General features: G+C 43.8%; 1 protein-coding gene across 12 annotated transcripts in view; it reads right to left on the bottom strand.

Moving 5' to 3' along the window:
* PLEKHG4B (pleckstrin homology and RhoGEF domain containing G4B) overlaps window positions 1-22,675 on the bottom strand; it is a 220,137-nt gene that overhangs the window by 165,173 nt on the left and 32,289 nt on the right. For 11 of the 12 annotated variants that reach the window (XM_059728532.1, XM_019485544.2, XM_059728527.1 and 8 more), the window contains 3 exons: window positions 16,712-16,778; window positions 10,412-10,478; window positions 9,213-9,338 (listed from right to left, as the gene is read on the bottom strand). In XM_059728532.1, the coding sequence (XP_059584515.1) occupies window positions 9,213-9,317 (105 nt within the window). In that variant the 5' untranslated portion in view covers window positions 9,318-9,338; window positions 10,412-10,478; window positions 16,712-16,778. The remainder of the gene's footprint in view (window positions 1-9,212; window positions 9,339-10,411; window positions 10,479-16,711; window positions 16,779-22,675) is intronic. The other variant, XM_019485552.2, reaches the window with a different exon arrangement.

Below are 22,675 nucleotides of genomic sequence, written 5' to 3' on the forward strand. Positions count from 1 at the left end.
ATCTACAAAAGATTACAGTTTCTCAGGACAACAGAACAACCTGTGACAACAGAAATTTGAAGCTGAATTCACACACAACGCGCTCAGAGTAAAAAGAAATGGAAGATGTACTGGTCTCAAGAGATCCACTAGATTGTTCCCACACTAGAAAACATGAGAGGCCATTTGGTTGTCTGATAAAGGACTTAATTTGTATTCTTTGATCTGCTATTCTATTATGATTCCTCACTGAAACTATTTAGACAAGCTGAATGGATGCAAAAGAAGTTTTGCATTTGTCAAGGTTTAGTTCTGCTTTTTAATTAGCAGCTTGAATGGTACTAGATAACACACAGTAGTCACAGACTCTGAGAAAAAAAAATGAAGTTCTTTTTTATTGCAAATCCTAGGAAATATACAAAACAGTAGGAAAAAAAAAACAAATACTCAGTGGCTATAGATGCTTTTAAAACATTCCTGTCATTTTTAAGCCACCACAAACAATTTGTCATGTCTATTATAAGGGAGTCTCTGTTCTAACATATATTCATTATTCTTCAGGCAGATGCAAGGTAAGGGTCACATTAGAAGTCAGTCATTAGACACTCCTGGAGAAGGGCAAAAAAACCACATGTTCTCCCCAAAGGAGGATCTTGATTCTCTCATCTCCTCTGTCATTTTTTTTTCACCTAACAGTGCTAACATTGTGTGGCACCCCATGGCACCCTTGAAAATATGTCAAGGTACCCCAGGGTGCTGCAACACCTTGGCTGAGAATCACTGCCATACAGGCTGACCCTGATGACATGCTGGGTACAGTGGGCCAGTGGAATGTAATTTCTATGAGACAGAATTAAAAAAGGACTACAGAGAGCAGAAAGCTAGGGCTAAAATTCATTAAGGTAGGTGGGGTGATAGCAATGTTGTCATCCAATTTTATTTTTCTCAGGATGTGAGAGGCTGTCCACTTCATTTACTTATCACTACAAAGAAAGAGGAGAGTGCTTCACAACAGAAAATATTCTGGGTTGTGGTTGAGAGGAAGCAAATCTAGAGCACCCCTGCTTGAGAGGTGACTGACTCCTTATCTTAAAAAACAGGTTATTTTATATCAAAGCTGGAACAAAGGATGATTTAAGTTTTTACTCTGTGGCAGGTTTCACCTGAGCCTTCTTCACATACAATCCAGGTACTTGCTCTTGGATGTCAGTTGCCTTAATATTCAAACATTATAACTTTTTGAATATACAAAACATGTATCTTTTCCAATTAAAATGCTTTTTCCATTCAGAAAAATGACATCATTATTCCTATTCAAGCCATGAATATTTTATCATGTTATCATTGATTAAAATCCTAAAGCCTTCAGGGGCGCATCCAGATAAGTGCAGACATGAGGTCTGTGGCGCCACACACTGCACATGCAGGTATTCCCTACACTGCTACTTTGCAGCATAGTGCAGTTTTTTTGACCCTAGGAAATCTCATCCCAAAAAAAAGTGGGGCAGCACACGGAGCCTGGCCAGCCAGGCCATGATCTGGATGCTGACCAGGTGTCCGGCCACAGCTGCAGCCCTGGGAGGCCACCAGGTAAGGCTTCTGGGTACAGCACAGTTGCTGGCTCCTGCCTCCCCTACCCTACCTGGGGTAACCTGCCGCATGCCACAGCACACATGGCACAGGCATTCCCCAGGGACAAGTAGTAGCGACACAGGGTGTACCACTGCTACTTGTCCTTGGGGAAACAAATGCCTGTGCTCGTCTGGACGTGCCCCACTTGTGTAACCCCAAATATTACAGTTAGTGTACCTAATGAGTAAAACAGATTACAGTATGGTCCAGAGAATTTGCATTAGTTTATATTTACCAGCAATGGTTTATGTACAATATTTTAGTGATATGCATTATACTGAAAAGCCCCCACTTTCCCAGTATACATAAACCTAAACCAAATCTCTATATCCACCAGCAGAGATTAGAAAATGCAGTTGATTAAAGAGTGTACAGGTACCTAAACATGCATTCTCTTCCTAACTAAATGGCCTTTTTGTTGTGGATTGATTATTTATTCACCACGGCAATTTCTGCATGGCCACTCTGTGCGTTAATGCCACAGCCAACTGTGGAATGTCACAAATCATTTTGAACACACAAGTGCAAAATGTTTCCAGGATTTGAGTATATGGGGTATACAGATTCAAGGACTATGCACGTAGGTATATTTTGAACTTAGAATAAGCAAAAAAATTAAATCCTACAAATAACCATTCAGTCTCAATTATTCCCCAAACATTAACTAGAACATGCCATTGTATCAAAAGTTCAGACTCTAACTCTAACTTTGAATATCTTGCACTGTGAATTGCTACCTAAAGTGTTAAAACTATTTCTCTTGCAATATCAAATTTACAATCTTAATAAATAAAGCATCAAGGAGGAAACAAAAGACAAACTCATTTGAAATTGCATGCGAAATTGGAACTGAAATTTGGCCAATACACCAAAAAATTCTGTGGGATCATATGGGATCAGGGTTCCAGATGTACATTTCATTCTAAGCCTAGCACCACCTGTTTTCACAATACCCCACAGACTCAGGCTGGGTATACTGCCTCAGTACTGTTTCAGAAAGAATGTCACCCCCAAAATCACCAAACACCATTTTCCTTCAAGCTCTTCTATGATCACCTCCTGTTTCTAAATGATGTTGACTCCTGGAGTAGATTCAGGGATCTGAGGGTTTTGAAAGCCCCTGTTCTCATGAAAAACAGATCATCCAATGCAATGAATGAAACAGCAAGCTTTAAAGCTTTATTATTAGAATTATACCATTATGAATATTGCTAAAAAATAAAGAACAAGAATATATGTAGATATAAATTTATGATCCAAGCAGAATTAAGCAAGCTTACATTTTAGAATCTCTACGTCAGGGGTTCCCAAACTGTGGTATGCAAGACATCTCTGGGGGGTACACAGAAGAAATTGCATAATGGCAGACTGAATTTTCGTTATAACAATAATTGGCATGTAAGGAGTTAAAACATATGTTGATAGGGGTACACAAGCAGCTGGTAAATCTGAAAGGGGGTATGCAATAAAAAAAAAATTTGGAAATCTCTGCTCTATATCTTAAAATCCTAAGGCAGACCTTTTCTGCCTATGTCCTTAGACAAACACGGCTATAACCTACACCCCTGTTAAAATCCTAATAACTCCTTAACAGGTGATCAGGCCGTTATTGGGGTTTTACCAAACTGAAGGTCCTACCAAACTGGGAGATTAAGTTCTAAGAGATGTTATATCTTTACTAGACATAGTAAAAGGATGCCAGAGGAACCCACCTCACAGAATTGAGCCCTTTTTACCCCCCCCCAAATAAAGACTAACAACATTACATGATGAAAATTGACAAATATGGTCAGAAAGGAGATGATTCTGGGTCACCTTGTTGGTTTAGCTAAAACACACTGATCTGAACTCTTAATTGAGATTTGATGTCCTAAGCCTGGCCAGTGTTTTTAAGAAGTTTCTCCTGGCTATGACTCAATTCCTTTTACACTACCTTTGCTGTCAAATGCTCACTCCTGTCGAAAGTCTGCTCCCCTACCCACAAATACAAAGCAATTAATAAAAACAAAGTTGTTAAATACCCCCTTAAAAGTCCTTTCCCTCTCAAAACACAGATGTTTTCATTTGCTGCACCCCAATTCCCAACAGAGCAGAGGCATCCCTCTTCTAATGGACTGTGGAGGGATCCCTGCTTGATTCAGGATGCAAACAATGGTCATGCTGTAGGGAATGAAGGACAACGGTGGGGGAGGGGGGCTGCCCCATACTCCCAAACTCACTTTCCTCGCCTCCCCTTACAGGTTACGAAATCTGCTACAGGAGATGTCCCCAAACCTTCTCTGGGCATATCTATGCACTTTGTGAAGCAGAATATCAGAGGTCTGGGTTGCTAAGTCGGCAGTCCTCAAGTGAAGCACAGCTGAAGGGCAATCGGAAGAGAGACTGCAGTTAGCCCACTTTACCTACCCTATACTTTCATGCTTTCCCCTATTCCCATACACCCAAGCCCACCCCACACTACACATCATTCAGTGAATTACCACGTACATGTGACAGATTAACGGCTGCAACATTGCAAGTAGCAATGTTGCAAACTAAACTACATCGGGATGTGGCTTCAAGAGAGACAGCAGTTAACCCACGTTACCTACCCTATACTTCATGCTTTCCCCCATTACCATACACCCAAGCCCTCCCCCCCCGCAACCCCCGCCTGGGGCAATGGCAGACTTACCACTGACTGCACTTCTGCCTCCATCTTTGGTTCCTGATGTTGCAGTGGACTGGGTGTGGGGGTGGGGCCTGGCGTGGAAGTGGTGGAGGGAAGCAGGGATGGGGGTGAAAGGAGGTTCGAACGGAGCTGTAGAGTGGGGTGAGCATTTGTGACAGATTAATGGCTGCAACATTGTAAGCAGCAATGTTGCAAACTGAACTACATCGGGATGTGGTTTAGTTTGTAAAGGTGTGAACTCATTTAAAACTCCCAAAACTCACATCAACTTCCCTTGCTCATGTAAAACGTGACACCATTAAGCCACCCAAAGGGAAATTTACATCATGTGTACAAGCACCCATTTATGCTAATGTGGCCTAATCTAGAGTTAACATAGCTACAAGTCACCTAGAATTACTTTTAGTAGGGACCTACTTAAATTGTGGTTTCATGATTTTTGCAGAAACTACAAAAATGATGATCTCTGCAATCACCACAAAAAATGGAATTGGCTGTGATTTCCTAGAAAAACAACCTAAAATAAAATAAAAAATAAAAATAATCCTAGCTCCCCAGTGGAAGCCAGCGGTCCTAACTGCCACTGTGGCCAAGCCTTGTAGCCCTCCTGGGAGGGGAAGGTGCTGGCTGGTGGGGCAGCATGAAGGGCAGCAGCCAAGTTGGTAGCTGCCCCCTCGTGCCTTTCTGCCAATCAGCACTGAGGAACAGGGCCACACAAAGGACAGCCAGCGGTCAAGATGGTGGTCACTTTCCCTCATCCCTCTAGGGCTTCTCTGCCGATCAGTATCAAGGGGCAGGACCATTCTACCAATTAGCACCAAGGGGTGAGACTGCCACAAAATGATGGTGAAATCAGTTCTTCGGGCTGCGAACCAAGCTGTGAAAATTGCTTCTGGAGGGTTCTCAGTTCACAATGTGACAATAGGTCCAAGGGCAGTGGCCACCAATTTTAAATCCATCAATAATCCTCTCTAAACTCCATTTTCCCTCACATTAGTATTAAACTACTGTTAAAACTAATCCCAACATTGAGATTCATTTCTCCTTTCTTAGACTTGCTTTGCATCAGTGGAATTTCACTGATCTCAGCAGAAATGCTTCAGTTTAAAACCACCATGAGTGCAGAAACAAGACTTTATGTTCTAGTATATAACAGCACAATCACGGAAAACAAAAATCAATAAAATAGCATCTTTTGCTGAGAAACGTCAACACTGATACAGTGAAAAAGTAAAAGCTATTCGTAAATATTGTTTTGAAATGTCATCATCATGTAGAGTCTCACTTATTAAACATTCAGTTATCCATTTTAAAGATAGTAACTAATCAGGGCAGCACTCAGACAATTAAATAGTTCAGTTATTTCAACAGGCTGTCCTGAAATGCAATGCTTAAAACAGCTAAAGAACTACAGTAAATAAGACAACTGTTATCCTATTAACAGAAATGACCCATTTTCATTCCTGATTACTAGCTACTACAGCAGTCCAAACACGCACACAAATCTAGAATGACCATAATTATTCAGCTGAAAATTCAGGCTGTCCCACAGATGAGAATTAGCAACAGAATCCTGAGAATATTTGGATTCACTAAATGAACGAGACAGGTTAAGTTATCTTTCCAAACTATGAAGTAATTTCCCCCGCCCCCACTTGAACCAGAATTGGAAAAGCACAAGAGAGAACATGATTTACAAATATTTGCTTTTAGGGCCAAAGATTGATCCTATTTACACTGATGTAAATCTGAAACAACCTGTCACTTAAAGCTGCACCAAAATTAAACTCACTGGCCATGTCCACATGAGCACGAATGTTTGGTTCCCCAGGGACAACTAGCAGCGGGACACGTTTTGCCACCACTAGTTGTCCTCAGGGAATGCCTGTGCCACAAGCCCTTTGGCATGCAGCAGGTTACCCCAGGTGGGGTAGGGGAGGCTGGGGCCTGCACTGGGCTGGCCCTAGCAGTCTTACCTGGGGTCCTGGGGGCCTCCTATGGCTACAGCAGTGGTGCTCCTGCCACTTGGAGCCTGGCCGGCAGCCAGAGTGTGGCTCCACCCAGCCAGGCTCTGGTTTTGAGTGGTGCATGCTGCCCCAGTATGCTCCACTCCACTTTTTTTTTCCCCCATGGGTTTTTTGACCCTTGGATATTAGGGGTGTGTGAAGCTATTCGATTTGGATTTGGCCCAAATCGGGGACAGCAATTGGATTCGCTGACTCAAACCACTGTCCCCGATTCTATTCAGCTGAATCTGAAGATCCAATGCTGATTCAGAAAATCAGTGATTCGGACATAGACATTACTTTAAATGTTTTTTCTACGTACCTCAAAAGTACCAGCATGGCTTGTGAACCATTGCTGGGGCAGATGGAGTATCCCACAGGAGCATGGGAGGGCAGGGGGGGCCTGCGTGCTTGGTGGCAAACCCAGAAGTGGACCGGAAGTTATTTCCAGCCCACTTCCAGGTCTGCCGGGGAGTGCATAGGGCCCCCCCCCCCCCCCCTTGGCTCAGCGATCGGCTGCAGGGGGACCTTGGGTGCCCCCCCCAGACTCAGAAAGCACCAGTCACTGAGCCAGGGGGGTGAGGGGGACCCTGAGCATTCCCTGGCAGACCCGGAAGTGCTTCTGGTCCACTGCTGGGTCGGCTGCTGAGCGCACTAGGGAGCCTTCCCTTGCTTCTGTGGGATGCTCCATCCGCTCCAGCATCGCAACATTCAAGAGCCGCCTGCTACCTAGAGGTATGTAGAAAAAACATTTAAAGCTGTGTCTATGTCCAAACTGCCGAATCGATTCAGAGGGTTCCAGTTCAACTGGGAGAGATTAAAGGGTCCTCTGATTCGATTTGGATTCAGAGATTCGGCCGCCGAACTGGGCCGAGTCGAATCAAGGACTGAAGCTTTGCACAGCCCTACTGGATATCCAAGGGTCAACCACTGTCTTTTTACTTCCTGTCACAACTCAATGATGTTAGTGCCTCGGCACAGTGGAATTTTCCTGCCACGTGAGTATCTCTGTGCACAGCAAAAGTTTTCTGTTGCAATAGAAAACTCCGGTGCAAGAGAGTTCCCGCCATTCGTGTGCAAATTTGTGTCCCATTATTGGCCAGTTCTAAATTATTCCTACGTGGCGGCTAGCGATTGGCTTGTTAGCCGTATAAAATTCTGTGCGACTTCCGCCCAAGTCGGAGAACTTGAGCACGCTGCAGAGTGACTTTGAAGATTCCTGACTTGTGGCTGAGCTAATCGATAGCCTGATCAACTATCGATTTTTCTCCCCGTCGCCAAGCACCATCCCTCGACGTACCCTTTTTCCTGCATGCCTAGTTCATTTACGGATTCACTGGCCTGAGTCTTGCCAGCTGGAGCAACTCGTGTAATTATTTAAGCGATTGGACCACCTGCGTCGCGGCTACTAGCGGCGTAAGTAAAGCCCTTTTGCAACCAATACGTTTTGTCTGCCTCTCCATTCACCAGCCCGCCCAATAACCGAGCAATTTCTAGATCACCTCAAGTTGGCTCCGGCCGTCTGAGACACTTCCAAATGGTTAAACTATGAAAGAACTAGTCATTGGACTGAACTAGCTGAACTAACTGAAAACAAGAAGATATTCTCTGTAGGTGAGACTACTGATGTCGCAAGCTGGTTTAGCATTTCAATAAATAGTATGTAGTTCTAGTGACTTCCACTAGTTAAGTCATTTGACTTCCTTTAAAATTACTGCAAGCATGTATAGTTTAAGATGTCAAAGACATTTTAAATTAAATAAAAAATATTATACTAACTTCAGGCTTGATATTTGTTGTCAGCATTTCAAATTATTCTTAATAGGTATTTTTAAAATAAAGATGTATTTTCAATTAAACCTTTAAAAAGTCTGATTTCAGAAAAAAATCAATTTTTAAAAAAATATTGTTTTGAAGCCTCGATTTTCATCTATTTTGAGCCAAAGAATACCTGGAAGTCTCAGCACTGAGCACCAGAAATGCTGGTTACGCATGCCAACAACATCAAGTCAAACAGCACTGGGAGCAACTTGGTAAAATAATAAGGACACACATACACAAATTTATATTTAAATAATGAAGGAAAATTTAACATAAAATCCATACTTTTGCAACAAACTAGCTAAGTGCTTACACCCCAAAGAGTCAGGAAATTCACAACGAGGCAAAAAAAACGGTGGAGACTTCCTTCCCTTGGGCCTCTGCTAGTGGGAAATGGTGATCAGATCTTTGACTAGGATCCAAAATGTGTGGCTCAGTTTCATTGCCAATAAGGTAAGGCAGCGACTTGGATTTCTCACTCACAGACATGTGTTAGAACCATAACTGCATGCACCAATACCCAGGCTGTGAGTCTGGTTACAGAAGGTTAAACAAGGCTACTCATCTGCTTATCCTCCCCTTCAGGTCAAGTGGGAGGAAACAGGCAGGACTTTGAGCTTCATTCTCCTTCTTTCAGCCCAGAATAGCTAAGCTAGTAGCAGGGCTGGTGGGCAGTGCATGATTTACTGCTGGTATAGGCCTGTAGTAAATTATTACCCCAGGAGAGAGGAAGAAGAAGAGAAGGAAGTGCACCTTGGAGGTGTGACACTGAATCAGTGCCTTCTGACACTGTGCCTGGATAGAGATATCCCTTCCTCAGAGTTGTGTCTACAGTCACAACCTGGTTCTTAAACAGGAATTTTATTTTGATTTTGACAAAGGACTATCCTACCCTGAACAATGCACTGACTGAAACAAAGAGAATATGCATTTTAAGTAGTCTGAATATTTTAAAAGGCATGGGTGAAAGGACCAGGTGTATCCAAAAATAAATGCAGTATGCTTTTGGAGGGAACTCCATTATGCTAGTGGTGATCTGGTTTACTAAATTATTTGCATCCCAGATATCTCTATTTACTGTTGTCCTAATTATTTCAGATTACCCTTAGTGTTTTTTCCCTGTATGTTTCTGGGCTGGTTCTGGCTTTCCAGGGTGATGGCGTCATGTGATTCTGCTTCAGTTCAGTCTGAGATTCAGAAGATTGCATTTTTAACAACAGCTTTCAGAACTGGAAAATTAAAAAGGGCAAACAACTCTCACTTAGGTCTCCAAAAGACAAGTCACCTTTAAAAAAATTCTAGGTAATTTCTACCCTATTGTCCATACATAACTAAGGTGGTTTTATTTTCAACCCATTTTATAAAAGAACAAACATCAAGAAAAGTATAAATGCACATATGTGCTCACACACACACACACAGAAATATACCACCTTTGAAAAATATGCAAAGTCTGTAAGTTATTCTAAAACAGTCTCTCTCTGCATATGTAGAATTCACATATGTAAAGTACATAAACCCATATTGCCATCTGACAAAAAATTCTATTTCTACACTTTCATTTTTAGACAGAGAAATGTATTTATGTTCAGTGCTTATTTCTCCACAGTTGTCATGGAATATCCTGGAGTGAAAAGACCAAATAAAGATCGCTCACAAAATGAATCCAGCAAGACCAAAAATTATTGCTTTATTCAGTGTGATTTACATAATGAAGTGAATGGTATTTACTCCTATTTTTATTATCGTCTGTCAGTTGTATGACTAGAACCCCCTTATGGACATCTCAGAAAGTAGGCTGAGGGCTGTCTGGAGAGAAAGGAGACCAAATGACTTTTGTCTTTCTAAGAGGTGGTCACAGTTGATATTTTCTGGGGTGATAAAAAGGATATGTATTTAAAGAACCACAAGGTGTTTTTTTTTTCAAAGGTAGTGGCAATTTTTCTCTCTCTCCATATTCTCTGAGGTGCTGTTGGCTTCAGATCTATAAACTAGAAATCAAGGAGCTAGATCATTTCCCATCTCTGCAGTTCCCAGGCTTACTAAAAAGTGTGTGTGTGTGTGTGTGTGTGTGTGTGTGTGTTGGGGGGAGGGGAAGCAAACAACAACAAAAAACCTCACCCTGTACTCACTCATATATTTATCAAGAGTCTGTCACCAGCAAGGCAGGGGAAAGAGTATTTTCTCTTTTCATTCCTAGGCATGTTTTCATTTCAGAAATATATAAAGTACAATAAATATGAAAAAAAATAACTGCATAACCCTGAATGTATTCAATTGTTATAACACAGATGCATCTTACCTTTAAAACCCAGCTGCATGCTTTCCTTTATAAACTGTCTGAATAGGATTTTCTTTATGACCTCAGGCTGAACAAAACAAAACAAAACAAAAAATCTTAGACAGACACAAATGACTAAGGTTGGACAGTGATGCCTACCAGGAAGGCTCTCAAATAATCAGAAGCAGATTCCTCTTAGGCACTCAAAAATATTTTCCAAACATACCAAACCTATTGCTAATATAGCCTTTTATTCTGGCATGGGAATGCTTTTTTTTTTTTTTTTTTACCTCCTCCCTTTTTCCCCCCTCTCCCATCCCACAACCCACAAAGAACAGAGGCAGTCTACTGGGCTGACCAGATTTGAAACAAACTGGCAGAATGGATGACACAGAACTTACCTGACAACTACACCAGGTGCATTCTTATCTAAAAGGCAAACATACTTGCTGCAGTCACAGGGCTCCAATTAAAAAACTTCTAGGATTTAACATCTGCTACTTCTGAAATTGATTTTTATGAATATTATGTTTTTATGTAGAAAGGTGGTAAAATGTAAAGGATTCAGAGTGAACTGCAACCTATAAATCCCTTTATTTAGAATACATCTGAGTGGTTTACCATGGCCTTTTTCTGCAAGACTTGTTCAGGCTTATTCAGGCAAAAATCAGGCTGAAGCTAAGTGAGATTTTCCTGAACAAGATCCACAGAACAGAGACTAATGGAAACAGAAGATTCACAAGTATGAAAAAAATTGATCCCAAATACAGCAGATGAACTATGCAATCTTATCAAATGCCATATTCTAGGGGTTGGCAACCTATGGCTCATGGATCACGTCCAACCTGTGGACATGGGGCTTCAGCAGCAGTCCCTTCCTCCCATGCCGCTGCAGGGAAAAGCAGTGGTAAGTGGCTGGAGTGGATCCTAGCACCTGCCCACATACCTCAGACCCAAACTAACTTATTCTGGCCTACAGCCTAAAAAGGTTGCCAACCACTGCCATATTCCATTAAAAACAACCATACAAAAATGTCTATAATATTTATCCACTGCTGATTTTTCATAAGGTACATGATGAGTGGTATGCATTTTCCTTAGATATTTCCTGTATATTTTCTTAGCTATTTCCTTGCCCGGATTACCTGAAATTGCTCTAATACTCAGCCGTTAGAGAAAGCTCTTCATTCTCAAACTGCTTTACAGCTCTAAAATTAATTGGTCAAATCAACTGCCTGGATGACTGGTTTCTATTGACAGCAAATGAAGTCATCCCAAGCCAGCAGGCATAAAGTTCCATTTGCTGATGCCCTCGGGATCAAGTACTGTGTTAGTAAATAAGAAGGACAAGTTGAACCCATCCTCTCCAAGACCACTGCTACTAACAAATTCACAAATAAACACCTTTGAGGAGAACTCTGATAGGAGAAAGATTCCTACGAGCTCTCTGAGTCAGTCCATAAAGTGACCCAGCTTAAAAGCAGACACAACTATGCCCCCAATCCCAACAGATTCGCTCGGTCTCAGTGCCACTCCAGGACCCCTACCATCACCTTCCTGCTTGGATCCACTAGCATCAGGCTTCCAAGTTTTGTACTGATTACAGCTGCTCCAAGTGCAAAAAAGCTGCATCAGCAGGCAGCAGAGCAGTATCGCTCACTGTCCTTTGTGCCTTATCCCTGCAGAGCTGGCACGGCACAACACAATTTCTTCTACCCGCAACCTCAACTTCAAAGAAATCTCTGTTAGCTTTAAAGACAAAGAAGGTACTGGGGGTGCTCCTTTTGTGCGGTGTAAGGAAATGTGCAAGCGTAAGTGTGAGAGAGAGAAAATCATCAATATATGAGAATCTAGTTCAATTATTTAACTACAGAAAGTTGTAAAACATTTTTTCCTGTTATTTATTCATAACTTGGATTTACGAGTGTGTGTTCCTAGCGTAATGAAGGCGCAACTGCACTGCGGGGAGGCACATCCATTACTAGCTTGAAATCAGCATGCATTAGCTAATAACCAGAACAGATACCCAGGGTGTCCAAGAATTTTGTACAATTTGTGCCTCTGCATCTTCAGTACTTGTGCCACTCCTACTGGCTAAATCAAAGTTAGCCCAGGATTGCCCATCCAATCTACAATCACACCTTCAATTTACTAGGTAGACAGATTATAAGCAGGGCACAAGCAAGGGGAGACACAGCAGATACTCAAATCAGATGTTTTGCTGCCAGCTCTCTATAATCAAGTTTTCCCCTGCCTAGTAAATTCAGCTCTAACTTTCATCCAGAAATTGGACTAGTGCCAAGAGCTAAAAGCCAGGGTTCTGTGGTAATCAGAGCTGGGCTTTGCCCTTCTCATCCACAGCTTGTATCTTTGACTTCCCTGTCCTGTAAACCAGATAGGCTGCCATCTTCCAGACTCGGACAAAGTGCTAGTCTTCTACTGTGGAGGTAGCAATGGGTTCAGTGCCTGCCAGTCCTACATTCTTGTGTTCCAGATTCCAATAAAGCCTGTGTATTTTTTTTCTCCCAAATCAATGTAATTTTAGGATTCCTAACTTTTCAGATATCATTGGTGGAGGCCCAGTAGGCCTACCTATTTCAAATTTCACATCCTCTGATCTTCATGTTGATCTCTGCAGCATATTAGTCAAACAGGCACATTACAGAAGAAAAGATTGGGAAGTGGCAACATTGTTTCTTTGTAAATATAAGCACTTTCTTCCATGAGTAAGATATTGACCCTTCTTGCTCTCATATGAAACACCTACTGTCAGTGGCAGTTTTGCCCAAACTAGAAATCAAGAATCCAGATCTGTCACGGGAATCAAATTATCCATCGTTTCCATGCTATACACATCTATGTAACATGACTGCCAAGTGGGTGTACAATGGTACCTGCTTCCAAATGGTGGCCCTAGCCATCCAATTTCCACAGCTGTAAATAACCACACAGAAATGCAAAAATTGACAACCCAGCCATCTGTGGTTTCTGAAACAGGTTGCCCTTAGTATATAAGGAAAGTTGGAGCTTATGTCATATTTCTTTCATTTTCATTCAGTCAGAAGTCTAAGTTGCCACAGGTTCACAGTGTTCTGTCCTCACTGACATACATCTGCACAAAGAGCATGACAGTTCAAGAAGTTGAGACATGGAGCCCTCCTCTTCCACTGCACTGGAACACTGAAGTCCCAACAGAAGCTAAGGACACGCCAGAGAACTGGGGCCAAAGTTTGAACTTTTAAACCCAAACCCCAAGAAATGTCAACTGGATTTAATCAAAACTTCCTCCTACAATTCAAGTTTGGAGCTGAAACCTAAAAGAAGTTTCAGCTCCACATTTAATTTTTTTAAAGAACAAATAAAAGGAGGTTTTTTAGAATGCAGGGTCTTCTTCCTCCTTCAGAGCAGCACTCATAGCTGCCATTACCACACTGTTTGCTAATTATGCTTTTTCTAGGTTTATTTTCTGTTCATTTTTCACAACTGCATTTCCATTATTGGCACATCACACTCTGCTTTGTCAAAACACAGAGAAAATACTGCTTACAGACACACCCAAACAGGCTACCTCTGCCTAAAAGGCAAATTCCTATCTTTAATGCATTCTTGTCTGCTGGCAATTGTCAAGAGTTAAAGCCTATAATTACCTTGTCATTTCTTCATGGGATTCTTGTAATCGGACATGAAAACCAAAGAACATCCTCATAAGAATATACGGTATTAGTAATTCACTATTCTGCAGCCCCAAACACCAGATGTAACTGATAAATGAGCTCTCCATATTCTCTTTCCTATCTGTGGTTCATCTTTAATCACACCTCCAAATAACATAGCTTAAAGAACATATTTTTATAAGAATAAACTGGATTGACTCTTCCTGATTTATTCTGGTTGCATTAAAAATGCTTTTAAAGAATGAACAAGTTGCAACAGTATCACTTCTGAACATAGTTTTAGGCCTGCATATTCTGAATTGAGTAAAATCTGAGCATATTATTTTAAAGCAGCTAAGTAGTGTAGGCATTGGTTTATTATTATGGTGGGCTTGCTAGAAATGTTTCAGTTGTGTGACTGTAAATCTATTCAGAAGATCCCCCAGCTAAGTTGTTGCTCATGTGCTGTTTTTGACATATGAAAAAGCAATTACTTTTTTCATATGCGAGGTAGTAAGTATATTTGCCGTAACTGCCATCAGGTACTTTTTATTCTCTTCTTTTTTAACTAAAAGTAGTTTGGGGGCTTGTCAGTTTTAATGGTTCAAGGTACATCTTCTTGCCACTTTCAGAAATTTTCTTCCAAAGACATTTTGCATTTTAGCTACTGGACAAACAGCCTCCCTTTCAAATAACTTTTTTGGTCTTCTGTTGCAACAGTCTTTGTCAAGATGTTTTGTTCATAATGAAATTTAAGGAGGTGGCATTTTATAATAACAACAGGTCGGGTTTATTTTTTTTAAACAACAAATGTAGTAACGGTTATAGAGTGCAGAACCAAGGTATCTTTACTGTGAAATAAATTAACTCTGTAGTAAAAGTGGAGTGAACAAGACACAACCTTACACCAGATTAACTCATGCCATTCTATGCTATGTTCACTCTCAGAAAGGAGGAGTCACCATCTACCAGTTTAAGTTATACCACTGTACCCATTATACAGCTGGTTAGCTCAATCCAGTAGGACTGTGCAATCGGCAGCCTACAAATGGACCAAAACAGATTAAGGAGTTTCATGACACCACTCTGAAGTTGGGGAGTATTTCTGCCATTTAGTAGAGAAGGGGAATAAAGAACATAAGGATACCACTTGCTGTGGTCCACAGAGCAAGAAGGAACCCCAAGAAAGCCTTAACAATAGCTGGCTGAACTCCGGGTGTACTGACTGCAAGTCCCACAATCTGCCTGCACATAATATTCCCTTTCAACAAACTCAGGCTCCATGAGCAAAAGTGAAAGGTAGTGTGACCTCTATAAAATCAGAGTGGAGTATTCATTGACTTTGAAGCCAATAAACAGAAAAAAGGATTCATAACATGACTTTTACCTAGACAAAAAAGGAAATCCATGCTTACAACAAAAATAAATATACCCTTCAAACTGGCATGTTAATTTACACAGCAAGAGAGAGTTACATATCCTATGTAGCATATGGCATTTTAGCCTTTTCAAAGAAAAAAAATTTATTTCAACAAACACTATTAATATTATTTTAGACTACACTTATATGCTGCACTTAAAAACACACATATATATACTTTTGCACTTAAACACTCGTAATTTCAGGGAAGTTATAAAGTGAAATGGATGCAAGAGAGTACACAGCCACATGCACTTAAAACACATTGCTTAAAAAAGCTATATTAAAACCACCATCAAATCTATTTCCTTTGTTTTCCTAATCTTTATTTAATCTTCCATTAATTGCCTCCAGACATGGTTTTTAAAAGTTTTTGATTCCAGATATACTGTCTTTCTGTTTTTAAATCAAATGGTGAATTCTTTTTAAATGAAAATTGTTTATAACTTACCTAAAAATTTAAGCATAAATATACTTAATTTCTGCCATTTTCCCCCAGCTTAACAACAGATTTAATTACAGAAAGCAATTTAGACTCCTTCATTTCTAAAACACTAACTGACAACTACAACATGGAGTCAAATATATTTTAACAAAAGCAGCACATAATAAGTCTTTGTTCTACAGCTAAGCATAGCTTGAATCTGTTGTGGGCCATAATGTTAAAAAGAATTAGCCAGTGTGTATTTATGTCTGGCAAGCACAACAGCATTTTTTGTGAAACAAATGCAAGTAGGTCAAACAATACAGCCAAAAGTAATTCAGGTTCTTTTTTAACGTTTGCCTTTGCATAATCTTCTAAGCTGTTTTATCAAGCCCATAATAAAGATCAACCTGCTGAAAAGTATTTTCAAAAGGCTGATTCCACAGACACCTTCAAAAGGTTGTCGAGGGCTTAAAGGGTTCCTAATGTTCTATGGTCTTCTTACCTGCTCAGTATGCATATAAGAATGAGGGGGCCACTGTGCTTTTCAAGACAAGATCTAGCAATGGTGTAATTAGGCATAATTCCACTGAATTTAATGCAGATCTAATGGTCTACCGCCACTTGAGAATGTCCCGATTTTTTAAAATCTGATTTTACAATTGAGCACCCACAATCATAGATGTACATTAAGTGAATGGTATTTTGTGTTACACACCTTAGCAACTATGTAGAAGACAGATATCCAAAAAACAGAAGAGGAAAAAGATATTCATATATTGATGCCATGCTGGGAAACTCCAAGCTAAAATTCAGATTCTTACCGCTGAAGAGAAGTGGACTGTCTGGTGAAGTTTCCCTTTTCATTGAAATTGAGTTCTCAACCTAAAGCTAAAAGATGTGCACAGGTTAAGGTTTGATCCTCCACAAGGGCAACTCAAATTCACACAACTTAGCACTTTGCAGGACAACACTTGAACATTTACATTTGAAAGACTGGTAAGCAAAGTATCATATTTAGAGACATCCCATCATATCAGAGTTAATGCAACCCTTTGAATACTGGGCAAGTCTGAAGACATGAAAAAAATGAAGCATGAGAAGAATATGTGGGCACTGAGATTCCAGAAACCTTCATGTCAGTCATGTGAAGACAACTCAGATTAGCATAGTAGTCTTAGCTATGGACACATTAAATCAATACTGTCACAAGAAGCTTCATGTAAATAGGAAATTCAGAGTCATTAGGTTTGACAATTAATGGTATCCAGGACAAGCAATGGAATAGGATAGCTGACAAGACAAAGTCCAAGCAATTTTTTTTTCCTCATGTGATGGGCTGGCTGGCAGTGACTTACCCCAGGGGTTTTTAAAGGGCAAAAGATGATTGAAGGACTTGGGATTCCCTTTCCTCACCAATCTGGTAATGATTTGGCCCAGGGGTTTTGAAAGGGTAAAAGATGATTGGAGGACTTGGGATTCCCTTTCCTCACCAATCAGGCCCCAGAGACTCACCCTCCATGTCCCCTGATTGGCTCCTTAGGTCACCTGGAGGGGGATAAAAGGGGCAGCACGATTGACTCAGGAGAGACCAGTGAGGCTGGAGCAGTTGCCCCAGAAGAGCCTGAAAGAATGAGACCTGCAGGCCGCATTTGGACCCTCAGCAGCATGGCGTGCGGCCGGCAGGTGAGGCTCCCTGCTGGGCTCCAGGATCCCCTACGAGAAGCTGTGGCCAGCAGGAGAGGCTCCCCAGCTCCAGCAAGGATCTGAGCAGTGACCTAAGAGGTTCCCAGCTCTGCTTCCAGCTCCTCCAATAAGAGGCCAGGCAGCTCGACATCAGGCCAGGGCTCCTGGAAGGTCAAGACCCCTAGCAGCTTGGTATAGTACCAGTGCTGGTAGCTGTGTGGTACAGCTTCTGCCTACCATGTGGGAGATCCGACTTCAAATCCCAGATGTGGTGACTTGGGGTGAGTGAGCTAACAGGGGGGAAATTCTTCTTGCAGTGGAAAGGAGGCATTGTGTTTTCCCCCTTTGTCCCCCTCCAGGTACCTAGGCCCTATATTCCTTGTCATTTGACATTTTGTATTTCATGCCTTTTATATTTCATCAACCAGTATAGTTTGTTCTGCTGTTTATGTTTTACATTTTGGTTAACCCTGTCTTTTGTCAACTAGATGAATATGTCTATGATTGTAAGTGTCTAACCTTTGTTGAATCCTGCCCCTTGAGGCATTGTAGTGTCCCCTATGCCCCCTGGTTTATACTGGTTATGCTCCCAGTATTCTCTCATTAAAAGGTATATGGTTAAGTCCCCACTGGTGGTCTGGCTCTGCTCTATAGGGGGAGGAGAGTCCCTACACCTCCCACAGTGCTTGTGCACCTGCTTTGATCCCTTCAACTGGAGAGGGGGTACCTCTTGGAGTACCGCCCGGGTTACACTCACTTTGAAATTTCATTTCAAATGACAAGACATTCTAGTGTTGCTATGCTTCCTGTGGGTCTGAGTACTGGGAATGGTGATGTATGGGATGAAGCCATACAAATACAGCAATTGCAAGGAGCTGCCAAATTTATTCCTCCGCAAAATTTGGAGGCCCAACATTTAAAAAGCCATCATTTGGAAAGAGCAAATGTGAAGTTAAACCAGAGTGTGAGAACTGCTGAACTAAGAAAGTCCAGAGGATTTAAAGAACGGAAGAGGAAAATAAAGAGTTAAGCAAAGTATATCTGAGAAAGGGAAAGAAGTGCAGCTGGTAAGGTGAAAGTGTCACCACCACAGGAAATAGATATTCATGGCTTAAATATGGGCAGGGAGCAAGCAAGTGCTGCTGAGATCGGCAAAACAACTGGGAACTGGACAGCAAGGAGTCCCTGCAAGCTGCCTCATGAGCTTATTAATTTTTTCTCTAAATAAACACTGGCTTTGAGTCAGCTTTTATTAGAATCCCCAATGGCTTTACTACACACAAAAGAAAGTCTTCACTCTATTTTATCTTGTTTATTTTACCAATAGAGGGGTTGAGGTCATGAGAGAATTATTTTTAGTGCTGGGCATCAGCATTAGTAATCTTTTAAAATCTGATCTCTCCACTCCCAGTTGTGCGCCATAGCCAGATATCTTGCTATTATAGCATTTCTCTACTCCAGGTATTTACATATTCTAGAGCACGGGTTTTCAACCTTTTTGAATCAGTGTACCCCTGGCAGCCAGACAGGGAACAGTGTACCCTCAGCAGCCAGACGCGGAGCACAGGGGGAGAAGGGGAGGGCAGGGGGGAAAATGGCATGTGTCCAAAGTGGCAGCCACTGCCATATACAATGTTCCCCTGCCCCCGTGTCTGGGCGGGTAGATGGTGCCTGTGTGGCAGCACTCTGTCCCTGTGTACCCCCTAGGGCAGGGACAGGCAATTATTTCGGGTGAAGGGCCGCTTACCCAGTTTTGGCAAGCTGTCAAGGGCTGCATGGGTAGCCCCACCCCTTGACAGGTGCCTCGCCCCCGGTCACCATTTTGGGACCAGTGTCCCAATGTCTTGGGACCAATGTCCCAGGACCAGCGCCAGCGGGGCCCAGGCTGGTAGGGGTCCGTGAAGCTAGGCTGGGCTGCACCAGCAGGGGAGCGGGGAGCTGGCGCAGCTCCAAAAAGCCCCTACAGGCCGGGATCCTGTACTCCTGTCGCCCTGCTCTGGGCCCCACCGGCACTGGCCCCAGGACAGCAGTGTGGGCCCCACGCTCCCGCTGCCTCCTGCGCCCACTCACTCCCAGTGTCCCCCCAGCCCCACAGTACAGGCAGAGGGGCAGTGCGCAGCCCCGAGCCTGTGCTTGCCAGCAGAGAACGAACTGGTGCTGAGTGTGGGGAAAAGTGGCCGTTCCCCTGCCCCGTGGCCAGCATGCTGCAGCCACTCACAGCCTGGGTGGGGCTGTCCTGAGCAGGCACAGGCAGCCCCATGTGGGCTGCAAGCGGCTGCAGCGCAGGGCGCCGGCCACGTGGTGAGAGGGGCCGCTTTTCCCCATGCTCAACACCAGCTTGTAACACACCCCTGCTGCCAGCCTGGGCCCCGCACTGGCCCCGGGCTTGCCCGACGGGGCTGTGCTGCGGCAGCAGCAGCTGCAGCCCCCTCCCCCCCGCTTGCCGCACCAGGCAGTGTTTGCTGCTGCTGCCTGCAGGAGGGCCAGGCTGGCTGCAGCAGGCTGCGGTGCAGCTGCCACTGCCACCTCTGTGCTGCCCAGCTTGGGAGCTCCGGGTGGGGAGCAGCAGCAAACACTGCTAGGTGCAGCAAGCGGGGGAGGGGGGGGACTGCAGCTGATGCCACTGGGGCACAGCCCTGACAGGCAAGCCCGGAGTCGGCACGGGGCCCATGCCGGCCAGGCTGGCAGTGGGGGCAGGTTACAAGCTGGTGCTAAGCATGTGGAAAAGCGGCCCCTCCCCCAGTCCGTGGCCGGCACCCCATGCTGCATCTGTGAAGTGATTATCTTAAAAATTAGTCTAATTTTTCTAATACACACCCTTTCTCTGAGATATTTATGATACTTTACAACCTGCATGACATTTAACACACCAGGTAACTTGCCTTTTACCTGAAAACCTTCATTCCTTCACTTTTCCCTCTCCTCCCCCACCTCCCCTCCTATCTCTACCCTTTGTCTTCCAAACTTCCTCTCATTTGCATCTTCACAGACATCTCTTTACCCTAGCTTCTTTTCTACCTTAGAGATCTCAGCACAGCAGCAGAGTCTCCCTATGCCCGAGGAAGGGTGTTTGTGCCCAAAAGCTTGTAAAGAAGTTTTTTCCAACTATTTAGTTGGTCTGATAAAAGATATCACATCTACCCAAAGAACCTTGACTTCCTACATCCCTTCTCTAAACTTTACTTCTCACATGCTTAGATGTGACATTTAAGCACAAGGTAACAAGTGTTACATTTGGTCTATAAAAAAATGCTGATAAATACACATATAGGACCAAATTCTGCTTTCAGATACACGTATGGGAGTTCCAATCCATGGAGGTTGCACAGGTGTGACTGAAGAAGACTGAAATCTGATACTAAGAGCACTTTGCCAACTTCTGACCCCACAGCCCCAACTTGTGCATCAAAGTGTAATATTAATCGATCAGATTCTTCCAGCCTCACATCTGTTTAGTTTCTCCTTTCTTGCCTCCACTGTTAAACTGAAATGACAAGATTTAACTATCCAGCAGGAATCACTGATGTGGCATTGGTTAATCTCACAGCTGTCTATCTTCAGAACAACTTACAGTTATATGCTGCACCATCAAATGACCCCTGAGCCATACACTGTGCAGGCTATGTATAGGCAGAGGGACAAAATATAACTTGGGCCACCCTCCCCCCAAGTACACACACACACACACACACACACAGACGGATAGACACATACACACCACCCAGCAGGTAAATCTGTGGAGGGGAAGGGGGGGGGGAGAAGGAAGGGCCAATTGGGGGTGGGGGGCGATTGAGGCCCCCACAGTGAGAGGGGAGTGGGTAGGGGCAGGGGTGGATGGGGCCACAGGGTGGGTCATGGGACAGTCAGAGCCCGGGCAGCGCATTCAGGGGCACAGGGGAGCTCCCATCACTGTGCACACCCCAGGGGAGGCACGGGGGGCACATGCCTCCCAGATCTGTGCATGAGGCGGAGGCAGGCTGCCTGCTGCGTGTAGGCCGGGAGCGATCCGGGCCCTTTTTCGCGCCGCGCGGGCCGTGGCCAGCAGCCCGGGCACGCTGGGTCGGAGAAAGCAGGCAACACGCTAGAATTAGGCACAGACTCGTAATGGTTGATTCAAGATTGTTTACTTACACTGAAGATGGTCGTGGTGTAGGCTGGACAGTTTCCCAGGCAAAGCTCCGCTTAAATCCTCGTTTGAGGACTCAGACAGTATTCGGATCACTCCCACGGAGTTGTCGAGGCTCCGTGGATCCTTTTTGCGCGCAGGGAAGAGGGATACGTCGAGGATTGCGCTCGGTGACGGGGAGAGGCTAGAGGCTGATCAGACCCCTGTTGCCTTCTTTGAATATGCTGGGTCCGACAGGGTCCGCAGCGCTTAGAGATCTTCACAAGACGTGAAGTTCTCTTCCTCCTGATAGTCGTGGAGTCCTCCAACTTGGGCGGAAACCACTCAAGCCTCTTATACGGCTAGCAAGCCAATTGCTAGCCGCCACGTGTGAATAATTTAACGCAAGCCAATAATGGAGCTCAAATTAGAATACAAATGGCGGGAACTCCTTGCAACGTGCATTTCTTAGCTGCAAAGAAGAAATGCACACTGCAAAGAAAGCTTCAAACGGTGGGAAAATAATTCAGTGATGCCAAAGCGCACACAAAACAAAAATCACACCCTTGGGTTGTGACACTGTGCACTGGGCTCTGCACCCCACTGCCTTGGGTGCTGCATGATGCCATGTGCCTGCTGTCACCAGGCTGCACTGTGTCACCTACCTGCCTGGTGGTGGCAGGCACATGGTGTCACGTGGTTCCCGAGGCAGTGGGATGCAAAGCCCCAACCTGTGGCAGCCCACCACCAACCCACACACAAATCCAGGGGGCACATGCCCCCTGTGCCTCCCCTGGGGTGCGTGCAGTGGCAGGAACCCCCCCACACTCCTGGAAGAGCCACCCAGGCTCCAACCATTCCATGACCTGCCCTGGGGTCCCATTCACCCCAGCCCCTGTCCCACTCCCTCCCTCACTGTGGGGGCTTCGATCTGCCCCCTCCCCCCCCATGCTACTTCCCCTTCACAGACTTGCCTGCTGTGGTGGGCAGTGCTCCA

Source organism: Alligator mississippiensis, chromosome 5, assembly GCF_030867095.1.
Source record: "Alligator mississippiensis isolate rAllMis1 chromosome 5, rAllMis1, whole genome shotgun sequence".
NCBI lineage: Eukaryota > Metazoa > Chordata > Crocodylia > Alligatoridae > Alligator > Alligator mississippiensis.